General features: G+C 45.3%; 1 protein-coding gene across 1 annotated transcript in view; it reads left to right on the top strand.

Moving 5' to 3' along the window:
• IL10 (interleukin 10) overlaps positions 1 to 15589 on the top strand; it is a 471201-nt gene that overhangs the window by 260455 nt on the left and 195157 nt on the right. Inside the window, exon 3 of the mRNA XM_068265593.1 lies at positions 9302 to 9454. Within this exon, the coding sequence (XP_068121694.1) occupies positions 9302 to 9454 (153 nt within the window). The remainder of the gene's footprint in view (positions 1 to 9301; positions 9455 to 15589) is intronic.

Below are 15589 nucleotides of genomic sequence, written 5' to 3'. Positions count from 1 at the left end.
TGACCTTGCCCCAGGCGCAACTTGGGGCAACTTGGTCTAGATCCGTCCCTGCTAGCTAGGCAGCAGCCACATGACAGCAGCAAATGTAAGTTCTAAAGACCGTTATATGTGTGTCAGGCAATTTGTGTTTTTGTAGGAGCCAGCCTTCTTGATTTGTGTTGTAAAGTGATAAGCATCAGCAGAGTTTCAACTCTTCCCAGGACACACAGCTTATCCTATATAGTAGCTCTGGGGAGCCTGTCTGAGATTTCTCTACCTGGGAGAAATAGACTCAGCAGATACACAGCCCCCTGTGTGTATTATCCTGATGCTTATCTTTTTATGACACAGGAGGGCTGCTGCTATTTAACCTTGCCAGGATCCCCATGTTGTAGCATCATTCTCCAGGCTGTGGTATGTATGACCTGTTGGGAGGGCTTCCCCACATGAGCAGCAGAATCCGTTTCTTGGAAGTGAGAGCCAATATCTGCAAACTGCAAGCTCTGTGTATGCGGCTTGTGCTCCTGCACTGGCTTTGCTTAGCATGGCATGCAGTATATACATTTTGTATAGGAAAACTACCAATGTTTCCCCAAAAATAAGACATCCTCTGAAAATAAGCCCTAGCACATCTTTTGGAGCAAAAATTAATATAGTAAGACAGTGTCTTATTTTCAGGGAAACATGGTATCTGTGTTTTGGGAGGAAACTCTGGCCTTCTGCCTCAGAGTTACATTACGGTTTTCTCGTCATGGGCATGCCCATTTTCCCACCGTGGTCATGGACACGCCCTTTTTTTGCACTCGCAACCCCCCCCCCCCCCCCCCCTGTCCCAGGTTGAGCCAAGAAAAATCTGGTCACTGTAGCATAGCTGCTAGTGGATGTCTAGAGCCCTATCCATCCGCGTCCTCGCTCCCCTCCTAGCCTCTCAGCTGTCTGGTTTACGCTGTGCTCACTAGAGATGTGAAGTCTGGATCTTTTCAATGATTCGCATGATTCGAATTGGATCATTGAAAAGATCCGGATCTTTGATCCGAATCTCGGATAATTTTACTAAAGAAGCATTCGGGGGTGAAATGACTAGCAGGACAGGACTTTTCCTGCAGTGGCCAGAGAAGGGGAGGGGGGTGGACAGTCAGAGAAGGGGAAATGGTGGACAGAGACGGGCAGGGAGTGAACAGAGAAGGGAGGAGGTGAAGGAAGAGGGGTTAGCAGAGAGCAGAAATGTTTTTTTGCACACATTACCCACATGTTGCAATCATATTCTTTACATATATTTCACCTATATGTTCATCTGTATACTCTGAATGCAAACGTCTCAGTGAAGGAAAGCATTCCCCTTTTCTCACCTCAAACACATCATAAATTTAGGGAGAAGATAAGTGCAGCTGTTTAGAGCAGTGCAGGAGGATCATATTGCACAGCAATCACAGTGCCTGCCCTGTCATAGCCCAGTACGCTGTCTGCAGAGTTACTGAGCTGTGCTTCTGAGCCAAAAGTTTCCCATTTGTTCACAACTACGGAACAGACAGCCTAAAATCAGCAGCACATTGCAGCCAGTACGTGTGCTTCGCACATATCTGGCAGTGGCACCCATGTCCCCTCTCTCATCTACCTGTCCCTGCAAGGCTGGCTCCCCTCCAACTGAGCGATCCATCTCCGCTCTGCTTCCAGGACCCCGCTGCCCGTTGAGAGAGGGGGGTGTGCCGTTCCTGGCTCCACCCCCTTTTTATCCAAATCTTTAATTTTGATGATCCGGATGATTCGACTCACAAAAGAGATTCGGATCAAAGATCCGAATCGTTCATGATCCGGACAACACTAGTGCTCACATCACTATTAGCAGACACGCAGTACAGAGTGTCTCGTCTCAGCAGAGACAAGACACGCTGAAGGAAGGACGCGGTGACTTATATGTGATGGCTGAGAGGGAGGGAACGGATCATCTCACAGGAGGACTGCAATTAAAAAGATGTACTGAACTTTTTTGTTTGTTTGTTTGTTTCGCATCGTAAGTGTAACGAAAAATCTGCAACGCCGGATGGATTGCGGAAATATGGTCGCATCCAGTCCGGCAAGCGGACCTTCCAACGCGGGATGCGGAAATTCGTCCGCATCCGCTGCACACACCCGTCCGAGCACTCTGCTCCAAACTCACCAACATGCTGTTCACCAGGGTTCTGCCATCTTGCCTCTAGGGGGTGCGGCCGCACACCAGACACGCCTTTATACTCTTAGAAAGCGTGTCAGCTGACCTGGAGGTCAGCTGACATTTTAGCCTGCTCTGATTGGTTGCTGCCTGGGGTGGAGACTTCTCTCCCAGGCAGTATATAAGGAAGTGCTTTTCAGTCACACTTTGTCTGTGTTTGCGATACCCTGTGTCAGCACTCAGACCTTAGACTAGATCCCAGGTGTTGAAACCAAGGACTTCACACCTAGACTAGGAGATTATTATTATTGTTATTGATTCTCTGTGTATGATTCTGTGCCTGTCTTGACTTCTCTTCTGCTTCCTGATTCTGTACTCTGCCAGCCCGTACCGTTAACGACTATTGGCTTGGTTCCTGACTATTCTCTCGTCTCACGTCTCTGTACTGTTGCCGCCTGTACTGTTGCCGAACCTCTTTCTGTCTGACCTTGCTCCCTTCAGTGGAACGTCTCCTACTGTTGGGTTATTATCTGAGGCTTGCCTCCCTGAGACGCCGGCCCTAGCAGACCGTTACTGCCAGAGGCCGAGATTCCTCCACTGCCACTTTGGGGGATCTCACACACGGGGTTCCCATTCAGAGGTAACCACACCTCTGAGGAATTGCCGTGTGGTGGATATTTCCACAACTTTGTGAATATTTACTGCTTTGTATATTTTCATGTTGTTCGTGTGTCCACTGCTTTACATCTACCCGCATTATTAGCAATTCCGCAGATTGCTATATAATCGGGTCTATCCTTGTATTATTGGCGATACTGCGGATCCCCAATAATCAAGGTTCGGGGTGTGACACTGGTCTGAGTAGATCATTTCAGGCACTTACCGTGTTAGTGAGCCTTCCGCTGATTTACCATCAGGAAGATACTTACTATTTCACTCTAACATATCTGCATTAGTGGTGATTCTGTATATCACCACTTAATCAGATATTTGTGCCTCTTGCTGACACCAATCGTTACAGAAACACAGACCATAAAGAAGTAAGATGGAGGGGGTGATAAACCAGCTTCAGACTGTAAGGGCAGAGTTAGAACAGCTGAAGATTACTGTAACTGCACAGCAGGCTCAGATTACTCAGTTAAATGAGACTGTCCAAAGGTTGCAATCACCACTTAACGTTCTACCTCCCCCGGCTCTTAGCGAGCCTAAAATGAACATTCCTGAGAAATTTTCAGGCACAAGGTCAGATTTCCAGAATTTCCGTCACAGAGTGCTGTCTTACTTTGAGATGAAACCTGTGTCCTCGGGAACCGAGGCTCAGAAGGTCACTCTTATCAAGACTCTATTGCATGCAGATTCCCAGACCTGGGCTTATGGCTTACCTGATGAGCATCCTGCTCTGTCTTCTGTCCAGGAGTTTTTTAAGGCCATGGCGGTCATCTACGATGATCCAGATAGTGCCGCCACGGCCGAACGTAAGCTCAAAAACCTTAGACAAGGACGCAGTACTGCTGAGGAGTATGCGTCAGAGTTTAGGAAGTGGGCTGTGTCCTCTAGATGGGAGCGATATGCACTCTTGGATAGATACCTAGATGGGTTGTCAGAAGCAGTAACTGACGTGATGGTTAGTCATCCGGAACCCAAAGATCTAGATGAGGCTATTACGCTGTCTATTAAAATAGATAGGCGTCTGAGGTACAACAAGAAGGGCAGGTACCCCATGTACTCTAGGACTTCTGGGGCCAGTAGCTCGGCAGCAGTTGAGACTGAGGAGCCGATGCAGTTAGGCCACGGGCGCCTCACGGAGGCGGAAAGGTCAAGAAGACGCAGAGAGGGTCTTTGCATGTACTGCGGGGAAAAGGGCCACATTGCACAAAACTGTGGTAGGAAGTCGGGAAACTCCTCGGCTTAGGTGTGGTAGGGGGTACCACCCTAAGCGGAATTGTTTTACCTCCAAAACAAGAAAAAATTTTATTGCCCTGTTCCCTAAATTGGGAAGGGAAGAACTTTCCTACCACAGCATTTGTAGATTCCGGGTCAACAGCTAACTTTTTAGATTTAAGCTTTGCTTTAAGTTTAAATATCCCTGTACTTCCGGTAGGAAGACATTTATATGTTACAGCGATTGATGACACTCCTTTGCAAGGAAAGTCCCCACTGTGTCAGACACCTCCCCTCTCGCTGCAAGTGGGAGCTCTGCACAGGGAGGTCATACAGTTTTTCATTTTAAAGATGTCTACCTCTACGGTGATACTAGGGTTGCCCTGGTTACGATTACATTCTCCTCAGTTTGATTGGGGGAATGGGCAGTTGACTACTTGGTCGCCTTATTGTACACAACATTGTTTACAGAATGTAGTTTTGTGTTCTACTAAGATTCAAGTGGAAGGAGTACCTCCACAATATCAGGAATATGCTGATGTCTTTTGTCCTAGGGCAGCAGATCAATTACCCCCCCATAGACCTTTTGATTGCCCGATAGATTTGAAACCAGGAACCATGCCACCCAGGGGCCACCTATACAACCTGTCGTCCCCGGAAAAATTGGCCATGGACGAGTACATTCAGGAGAATTTGCAGAAGGGTTTCATCCGCCCTTCAAGATCTCCTGCAGGAGCGGGATTCTTTTTCGTTCAGAAAAAAGATGGTGGTTTGCGCCCCTGTATTGACTACAGGGGTCTAAATAAGATCACGATTAAGAATCGGTATCCACTACCGCTAATCGACGATTTATTTACACAGGTTCCCGGGGCTTCTGTTTTCACTAAGTTGGATCTAAGGGGGGCCTACAATTTGATCCGTATCAGGGAGGAAGATGAATGGAAGACGGCATTCAACACTCCCAAGGGGCATTACGAATACTTGGTGATGCCCTTTGGGTTGTGTAACGCTCCTGCAGTTTTTCAGGAGTTCGTCAACGAGATTTTTAGGGAGGTACTGGGTCGCTTTGTAATCGTCTACTTAGATGATATCTTAATATTTTCTAAAAATATCACGGAACACCGCCAACATGTGAAGTATGTGTTACAAAGACTCAGGGAGAATCAATTGTTTGCGAAATTAGAGAAATGTGTTTTTGAGGTAAAGGAGATTGCCTTTCTTGGTTACATTATCTCTACATCAGGGTTGTCCATGGATCCCAAAAAGGTCTCTGCTGTAAGGGATTGGCCACAACCATCTGGGCTTAAAGCACTACAGAGATTCTTGGGATTCGCAAATTATTATAGAAAATTTATCAAGGGGTTCTCTTCGGTGGTGTCTCCGCTTACTAATTTGACAAAAAAAGGGGCTGATGCCACTCATTGGTCAGAAGAAGCAGTTGTGGCATTTTCCTCTCTGAAAGAGGCATTCTGTTCTGCTCCCATATTACGTCATGTAGATGTTTCTTACCCATTTATAGTGGAGGTGGATGCCTCGGAGGTTGGAGTAGGAGCAGTATTGTCTCAACGTTCAGGACTTCAGGGCAAGCTTCATCCCTGTGCTTTTTTTTCCAGAAAATTCTCTCCTGCCCAGAGAAATTATGATGTTGGAAACAGGGAATTATTAGCCATCAAGCTTGCTTTTGAGGAGTGGCGCCACTGGTTAGAGGGGGCGGAGCATGTAATTACTGTGTACACGGATCATAAAAATTTACAGTACATTGAAAAAGCTAAAAGACTCACCCCCAGACAGGCTAGATGGGCTCTCTTTTTCTGCCGTTTTAATTTTATAATTACATTCACACCAGGGAGTAAGAACGTTAAAGCGGACGCCCTTTCTCGTTGTTTTGAACCTGAAACTGCTCCATCTCCTTCCTCAGAAAGTATTCTGTCGAAAGAGATCATCCTGGCAGCCACTGAGATAGTTGAAGACCTTCCTAGCCTCTTAAGTCCTTTTCAATTAGAAGTGCCAGAAGGGAAACCAAGAGGGGTTCTTTATGTCCCTTGTACTTTACGTCCCAAAGTGCTGCAGTTGTTTCATGGACACAAGAATGCTGGACACCCTGGCATTACCCGAACCCAAGAATTGTTGTGTAGATCTGTCTGGTGGCCATCTCTACAACAAGATTGCAAGGAATTTGTTAAGACCTGTACCGTCTGTGCCAGGAGCAAACCCTCCCGACTGGCTCCAGTTGGAACTTTGCAGTCTCTGCCCTCCCCTCAGGAGCCATGGACACATATTTCCATGGACTTCGTGGGAGAACTTCCAGATTCCAATGGAAAGACTGTCATATGGGTGGTCACAGACAGATTCAGTAAGATGGCCCACTTTGTGCCTTTGAGTGGTTTCCCTACTGCTCAAAAATTAGCAGATCTTTTTATTCAAAATATCTTTAAATTACACGGCATTCCAGAGAATGTTGTCTCAGACAGAGGGGTCCAGTTTGTCTCTAGGTTCTGGCGGGCCTTCTGTAAGGGGATGGGTATGTCGTTGTCCTTTTCATCAGGTTACCATCCACAGACCAACGGCCAGACAGAGAGGACCAATCAATCTTTGGAACAGTTCCTGAGATGTTATGTGGCGGACGCCCAACACCAGTGGGCGGAGTTTCTACCATTTGCTGAGTTCGCACATAACAATCTCAGGAATGAGTCCTCTGGTTATGCGCCTTTTCAAATTGTCAATGGGAAATCTCCCAAATTTTCTCCTTTGCCAGTGTCGACCTCTCCATTCCCTGTCCTGGAGGAGTGGCAGGAATCTTTCAAGAGGATTTGGGCTAATGTCGGAGAAAATTTAAAAAAGGCTTTCATCATACAGAAGAGGCAGGCAGATAAGAGACGGTCTGCGGAGTGGGAGTTTAAACCAGGAGACAGAGTTTGGATATCAACTCGTCATATAGCTCTGAGGCAGCCATCCGCGAAACTGGGGCCCAGGTATATTGGACCATATCCAATTTCCGAAAGGGTTAATCGTGTTACTTACAGAGTCAGGTTACCGCAGTCTCTAAAGGTGGGGAAAGCCTTTCATGTGTCACTCCTGAAACCAGCTGTTCAGGTGGATTCCCCCCCTCCTCACCCTGTCATGGTTGATGGTGAGCCTGAATGGGAGGTTGAGGAGATCTTGGACTCCAGACGAGTTCAGGGTTCAGTGCAGTATTTGGTGCATTGGAGAGGGTACGGTCTAGAGGAAAGATCCTGGGTCAAAGCAGGTGATTTACATGCTGATAAACTTAGGAGACGGTTCCATGAGCTCCATCCTGACAGGCCAGGTGGGACGTGTCCGGAGTCCACGCCTAGAGGGAGGGGTACTGTAACGAAAAATCTGCAACGCCGGATGGATTGCGGAAATATGGTCGCATCCAGTCCGGCAAGCGGACCTTCCAACGCGGGATGCGGAAATTCGTCCGCATCCGCTGCACACACCCGTCCGAGCACTCTGCTCCAAACTCACCAACATGCTGTTCACCAGGGTTCTGCCATCTGCCATCTTGCCTCTAGGGGGTGCGGCCGCACACCAGACACGCCTTTATACTCTTAGAAAGCGTGTCAGCTGACCTGGAGGTCAGCTGACATTTTAGCCTGCTCTGATTGGTTGCTGCCTGGGGTGGAGACTTCTCTCCCAGGCAGTATATAAGGAAGTGCTTTTCAGTCACACTTTGTCTGTGTTTGCGATACCCTGTGTCAGCACTCAGACCTTAGACTAGATCCCAGGTGTTGAAACCAAGGACTTCACACCTAGACTAGGAGATTATTATTATTGTTATTGATTCTCTGTGTATGATTCTGTGCCTGTCTTGACTTCTCTTCTGCTTCCTGATTCTGTACTCTGCCAGCCCGTACCGTTAACGACTATTGGCTTGGTTCCTGACTATTCTCTCGTCTCACGTCTCTGTACTGTTGCCGCCTGTACTGTTGCCGAACCTCTTTCTGTCTGACCTTGCTCCCTTCAGTGGAACGTCTCCTACTGTTGGGTTATTATCTGAGGCTTGCCTCCCTGAGACGCCGGCCCTAGCAGACCGTTACTGCCAGAGGCCGAGATTCCTCCACTGCCACTTTGGGGGATCTCACACACGGGGTTCCCATTCAGAGGTAACCACACCTCTGAGGAATTGCCGTGTGGTGGATATTTCCACAACTTTGTGAATATTTACTGCTTTGTATATTTTCATGTTGTTCGTGTGTCCACTGCTTTACATCTACCCGCATTATTAGCAATTCCGCAGATTGCTATATAATCGGGTCTATCCTTGTATTATTGGCGATACTGCGGATCCCCAATAATCAAGGTTCGGGGTGTGACACTGGTCTGAGTAGATCATTTCAGGCACTTACCGTGTTAGTGAGCCTTCCGCTGATTTACCATCAGGAAGATACTTACTATTTCACTCTAACATATCTGCATTAGTGGTGATTCTGTATATCACCACTTAATCAGATATTTGTGCCTCTTGCTGACACCAATCGTTACAGTAAGTCCTTTAAAGAAAATCTGAAGTTTTTTTTTTTTTATTATAAATTGCTAAACATATCACTCACAAGTTTGTCCGTGTTGTTTGTGCCACTGTCTGAGTCCATCTTTGCCCCTCTACGCCCTTCGCCGCCTACCTTCATTACAACATTGCCGCCCATCCACCGTGCGCTCCTGAGGCTGTGAGACCACAGCTTTACAGCACGCTTGGCTGCGCACACAACCAGACCACCCAAGCTCATGCAGAGTAAGGGCCTGTACACACTGCTGCGCTTGCGCTGCGCTTTTCAAATCGCACGCGCTTTTTAATCGCAAGGTCTTTTGAAAAATAATGAAAATCGTGAAGACCTGTAAACACTGGTGCGATGCGCTTTTTCTATTCTCATGAAGGCTTGCGATTTTAAAAGCGCAGCAGTGTGTACAGGCCCTTACATCCTCAGAGCAGGATGGAATGCACAGAATGCACGGTTTGCGCACACTTGAGAGCCAACTGGAGCTGCGACCCAGAAGTAGTAACAGAGGTCGCTACCATTTTAAACAGGGAGTTACTGATATTTTACAAAGAAACTTAACGGTGAAGGAATGGCTGTAAGCAGACAAATATACTGGGTATAACTGTTTTTCTGGGCCAACATGAACTATCTGTGTACTCTGCATTCTTTTTTTCTGAAGATAACAAGTTTCTACAATCATTGTACCAGATTTGCAAATTGGCAGTTTTTAAATATTTGATGATGGACTGGTGTAAACATTTCAAGTAGACCTTTTTTGTTTTGGTTCATTCAGAGTTCCATTGGATGCCAGGCTGTAGCAGAAATAATTCGATTCTACCTGGATGATGTCCTACCACATGCAAAAGTGGGATATAATGATATCAAATCAAATTTGCATTTCATGAAAGACAAGCTCCTAGATCTGAAACAGACAATGAAACGTTGTGTGAGTAAATTGAGGTCATTAACAACGAGCATATGCTATTTTATGTTAGAGAATTGAACAATGATATCAGGTAGATGTGTCATACTATAGTAGAAGATATGACTACAATTGCAGCAGAAGTGGAATATTTGCACATCAGTAATCACATATACAGTATGTACAGTATGTACCATATTATTTGGACTATAAGCCTCTCCTGAGCACAAGATGCACCTAGGTTTAAAGGATAAAAAATGGGGAAAAATATACTAAACTTGGTGCTTCTATAGTGCAGGGGTAACTTGTGGATCTTCTCTCCCCCCAATGACCGTGTCCCCCTTGTACCTCCTATGCCCCCTTGTCCTCCTCTGTCCACCATACGTCCTCTTGTATCCGCCATCTTTAACCCATGCATCCTCCTCTGTCCCCCATGTGTCCACCTCTGTCCATCTTGTGTCCTCCTCTGTCCTCCTTGTGTTCTTTTCTATGTGTAATCCAGTGTCCTCTAGTGTCATCCTTCCTTTCACTTTATGTACCACTGTGTCCTCCTTTGTGTCTCCCTCTGTGTCCCCCTTAATCCCACTTTATGTCCCCCTGTGTCCTTCAACCCTCTTCATGTCCCCCTGTGTCCGTCATCTCCCTTTGGGTCCCCCGTGCCCTCCATCACCCTTTTTGACCCCCTGTGTCCACCTTCATCCCCCTTAGTCCTCCTTCACCCCCCCCTTTTCCTACTTCACCTCCACCCCCCCCCCCCTCCCCCGCAGAGTATCAGTGAACACTCACTTACTCCATGAAGACCTCACTTCTTTCTCACTGTTCCCCTAGTGCTGGTCATGTGTAATGATATGATCCGGCACTAGAGAAACATAGAGGAAGAGGAGAGGTTTCTAACCACCGTGGGTTCCATGGATGCGTACGCTAAAAACGGGCGCTGGGAAAAAAGGGCGCCGGGTTTTAAACGATAAGCATGGATAACGTTTAAAAATGTATTGTACTGTATTTCGTTTAAAATTAATGTTTTTTAAAGTTATAAATCATTAAATAATGTGCATTAAATCGGCAATTGTAAAAACGTTAATCTTTCGTTTAAATACTGAAACGTATAATAACGTTAAAAAAAAAATTACTAAGTAACCCTCCCTGTACCTACCCCTAACCCCTAGACCCCCCTGTTGATGCCTAAACCTAAGACCCCCCCTGTTGGTGCCTAAGTAACCCTCCCTGTACCTACCCCTAACCCCTAGACCCCCCTGTTAGTGCCTAAACCTAAGACCCCCCTGTTGGTGCCTAAACCTAAGACCCCCCTGTTGGTGCCTAAACCTAAGACCCCCCTGTTGGTGCCTAAACCTAAGACCCCCCTGTTGGTGCCTAAACCTAAGACCCCCCTGTTGGTGCCTAAACCTAAGACCCCCCCTGTTGGTGCCTAAACCTAAGACCCCCCTGTTGGTACCTAAACCTAAGACCCCCCTGTTGTTTTTTTCGTTTAAAAATAATGTAAAAAAATGTACTGTTTTTCGTTTAAAAATAATGTTTGAAAAAAAATATTGTACTGTTTTTCGTTTAAAAATAATATTTAAAAATGTATAAATCATTAAATAATGTGTAATCATGAGAAGCAGTAATAAAACATTAAGTCTCCGGGCGCCGCTTTTAAAACGTTATTTTTCACCGGCGCCCTTTTTTCCTATCGGGCGCCCATTAAACGATATTTATTATAGGAGTGAATGGCGGCGCCCGATTTGTCCACTAGCCTCAGGCGCCCGAATTTACTGTTTCCTCCATGGATTAGGTGAGCCGTGCCTGTATTTTGCACGGGGGAGAAGTGGAGGAGGAGACAGTCCTGCACCAGCCTGCAGCACCCCAGGGAAGGAGCCCACAATAAAGCACCATCTTAACAATCATCAAATATGAAAACAATCCTGAAATGTCTTTTTGTTATAAAAAATGTTTATTAGAAGTTTTTTTCCCAAATAAACTATATAGTACAAAAGGTACAGAAGGTTAAAACATCTCAACCACTAGAACACATCTCTCAGCAATGGAACATAGGTAGTAGTTACCAGACTTTTTATAAATATACGTAAATTAAATGCCCAGATAACACTATAAACTTCAACACTTAAGATTCTGTTGATATCTAAATTCTCTATTACAACAAATCACATAATAAAACCAACATTAAAAACTCAAATTTGTCAATATCTGACTAAATTCTAATGTATGCAATATTGGATATGGAACTAAGTGCATATGCAAATCACGCAGTAGCTAATTAGCTCATAATGGGAAATGCAATTGACATATAAAAGTATAATACAAATATAATATTATGCACAAGAGACACATGCACACAGAAAGAGGAATGGCTGCCTGATTCCCCTACTGCTCTGTGGCTGAGAGCTTTTTTTGAAAGCACAGCGACAGAAGACCTGCAAAACTGGTGAAAATCTTAGGTGAAACTTGCCTCCACACTCCCATATCGAATGGACAATGAATCTAAGAAGAAGAATGACGCTTCCAAGTCCTCAGGCACACCATGCAGTGGACTAGAGAAGATAGCAGTTTGGAGCTTGACCCGCACTGACAGGCATGAATCACCGTTTGGAGGCTCACAATCTGAGGACAGTCAAGACTCCTCGCTGCTCGACAGAGCTGCTGAAAGGATACTACTGCCAGATACAATCTTGAGAAAGTTTCTCCGTCAAGAAGTCACAGATACAGTGGCTTGCAAAAGTATTCGGCCCCCTTGAAGTTTTCCACATTTTGTCATATTACTGCCACAAACATGAATCAATTTTATTGGAATTCCAGATGAAAGAGCAATACAAAGTGGTGTACACGTGAGAAGTGGAACGAAAATCATACATAATTCCAAACATTTTTTTACAAATAAATAACTGCAAAGTGGGGTGTGCATAATTATTCAGCCCTCTTTGGTCTGAGTGCAGTCAGTTGCCCATAGACATTGCCTGATGAGTGGGCAGCACGGTGGCGTAGTGGTTAGCGCTCTCGCCTTGCAGCCCTGGTTCGAATCCCAACCAGGTCAACATCTGCAAGGAGTTTGTATGTTCTCCCTGTGTCTGCGTGGGTTTCCTCCGGGCACTCAGGTTTCCTCCCACATCCCAAAAACATACAGATACGTTAATTGGCTTTCCCCTAAATTGGCCCTAGACTACGATACATATACTACCACACAATACATACACTACATAATACAAAAACATAGACATATGATAATAGTAGGGATTAGATTGTGAGCTCCTTTGAGGGACAGTTAGTGACAAGACAATATATATATATATACTGTACAGCGCTGCGTAAGATGTTTGCGCTATATAAATACTAAATAATAATAATAATGACTAAATAGAGTGCACCTGTGTGTAATCTAATGTCAGTACAAATACAGCTGCTCTGTGAAGGCCTCAGATGTTGTCCAAGAGAATATTGGGAGCAACAACACCATAAGAAGACACCAGACAGGGATAACAGGCCGAACAAGGAGAGCGCTTATCACAAATGCAGTCAAGAGGCCCATGGTGACTCTGGACGAGCTGCAGAGATCTACAGCTCAGGTGGGGGAATCTGTCCATAGGACAACTATTAGTCGTGCACTGCACAAAGTTGGCCTTTATGGAAGAGTGGCAAGAAGAAAGCCATTGTTAGCAGAAAAGTATAAGAAGTCCCATTTGCAGTTTGCCACAAGCCATGTGGGGGACACAGTAAACATGTGGAAGAAGGTGCTCTGGTCAGATTAGACCGAAATGGAACTTTTTGGCCAAAATGCAAAACGCTATTTGAAACTGGGGTGGAGGTTCACCTTTCAGCAGGACAACGACCCTAAACATAAAGCCAGGGCAACAATGGAATGGTTTACAACAAAACATATCCATGTGTTAGAATGCCCCGGTCAAAGTCCAGATCTAAATCTAATCGAGAATCTGTGGCAAGATCTGAAAACTGCTGTTGAGAAATGCTGTCCATCTAATCTGACTGACCTGGAGCTGTTTTGCAAACAAGAACGGGCAAGGATTTCAGTCTCTAGATGTGCAAAGCTGGTAGAGACCTACGCTAAAAGACTGGCAACTGTAATTGCAGCAAAAGGTGGTTCTACAAAGTATTGACTCAGGGGGCTGAATAATTACGCACACCCCGCTATGCAGCTATTTCTTTGTAAAAAATGTTTGGAATCATGTATGAGTTTCATTCCACTTGTCACGTGTACACCACTTTGTATTTGTCTTCACGTGGAATTCCAATAAAATTGATTCATGTTTGTGGCATTAATGTGACAAAATGTGGAAAACTTCAAGGGGACCCGAATACTTTTGCAAGCCACTGTATTAACAAGAAGCTGGGCAGTGAGCTGCTAATGGAAATCAGACTGCTCTCACAACACACATCAGGGTAAGATGATAGGATGGACAATGTGACTACTGTCCTAGAACAAACAAACAAACAACAAACAAACACAGAACATTTATATCGCGCTTTTCTCCTGGCGGACTCAAAGCACCAGAGCTGCAGCCACTAGGACACGCTCTATAGGCAGTAGCAGTGTTAGGGAGACTTGCCCAAGGTCTCCTACTGAATAGGTGCTGGCTTACTGAACAGGCAGAGCCGAGATTCGAACCCAGGTCTCCTGTGTCAGAGGCAGAACCCTTAACTATTTACACTATCCAGCCACCAGAAGACCACGCGGAAGAGGTCCTAAACCTGTGAGGTCAAAACTCTGCATAACCAGATGGAAGATGCTGAGAATAGAGCATGGTGTGCGAACAGAGCCGGGCCGAGGCAGAGGCGAGAGAGGCTCCAGCCTCAGGGCGCAGTGTAGGTGGGGGCGCACCACTCACTCAGCTGTCATTTCCCTACTGTGTTTGAAGTAGAGAGAAATAAGAAAAGGGGATACATGGCACTGACAGCAAGCCAGATAACTAGAGATTAAGGTGTTGAGGAGCTTGGGGGCCCTGGGGAGCCTCTTAGTCTAATAGCAAACAGTGTGTGATGGCTGGGGTGGGATGAATGGGGGGCGCACTTAGGTGTCTCAGCCTTGGGTGCTGCAGGACCTTGTCCCGGCTCTATGTGCGAATATCCGAATCCGCAGGATCCCAAAAACTGTGACAGAACTTCAAGGCTTCAAACATGAGCCTGAAACACACCCAGTCAAATCAACTGGCAATTATCTTACAATAAGGAATAGTGTTTGTAATGGGGGAACTAGGGTCGCTGGCACAATAACTACAACATCAGCAGAAAACAGAAAAAGTAGTTCCTTCAAATATAATATAGTATCAATCAGGGGTCTAACACTACAGCATTCTCGTAGAACAAATCTTTATTAACCAACAGTAGTACTGTATATTAAAAACACCTTAAATCACAAATTGGCCCCCGAGCCCATTGATCCCATAATAATGTTCATAGTATTACATGTGTCCATACACCATTCTCACAAACAGCAGTGCAGTGGCCCAATTAATGTATGTCTATGTAGTGACTAGATTGTGAGCCCCTCTGAGGGACAGTTAGTGACAAGACAATATACTCTGTACAGCGCTGCGTAATATGTTGGGGCTATATAAATACAAAAATAAATAAATCAATAAATAAAATAAAAATGTCTCACCTGAGGTAAATAAACAATTTATTAATATGGTGAGACACAGGGTCAGTGCACTGTTGGTCAGACAACAGACAAATGCCCATATATACAAAAGGGGCCCTGCATATAAAATACAATCTGGTAAGAAAGACTGTGCAAATGCAATAATTAAAGTGCTTATCATGGCAGCAATACAAAGGTGAGATCCTATTAAAAAGATCATGAAGTGCATCACACACAGTGAACATACCAGTTCAAATATGAAAATCAACAGAGAAATAAAAACAAGTACACCCATGCAAAAACAAGAGGGGAAGCAATCACCACCAGATCAAACATCTGAAGAGAAAGTGGAATATCAGGAATACACTGTGGTGGTAGTGAGATGACCATGAGTAGGATCCAAACCAGCAAGAAAACTATCAGCGACAAAATGAATGTAAGATAAGAGATTGAATACAGGGCAACACAAATATCAGAGAGTGGTGCGGTCAACGATCCTACTAGTTGCGCCAAAGCTACATCAGGAATAGTGTGTTGTAATGTTAGCACAA

This window comes from Hyperolius riggenbachi, chromosome 2 (genome assembly GCF_040937935.1).
Source record: "Hyperolius riggenbachi isolate aHypRig1 chromosome 2, aHypRig1.pri, whole genome shotgun sequence".
Lineage (NCBI taxonomy): Eukaryota > Metazoa > Chordata > Amphibia > Anura > Hyperoliidae > Hyperolius > Hyperolius riggenbachi.
The sequence above is the reverse complement of the archived record's forward strand: the minus strand, read 5'-3'. Positions and strand labels throughout refer to the sequence as shown.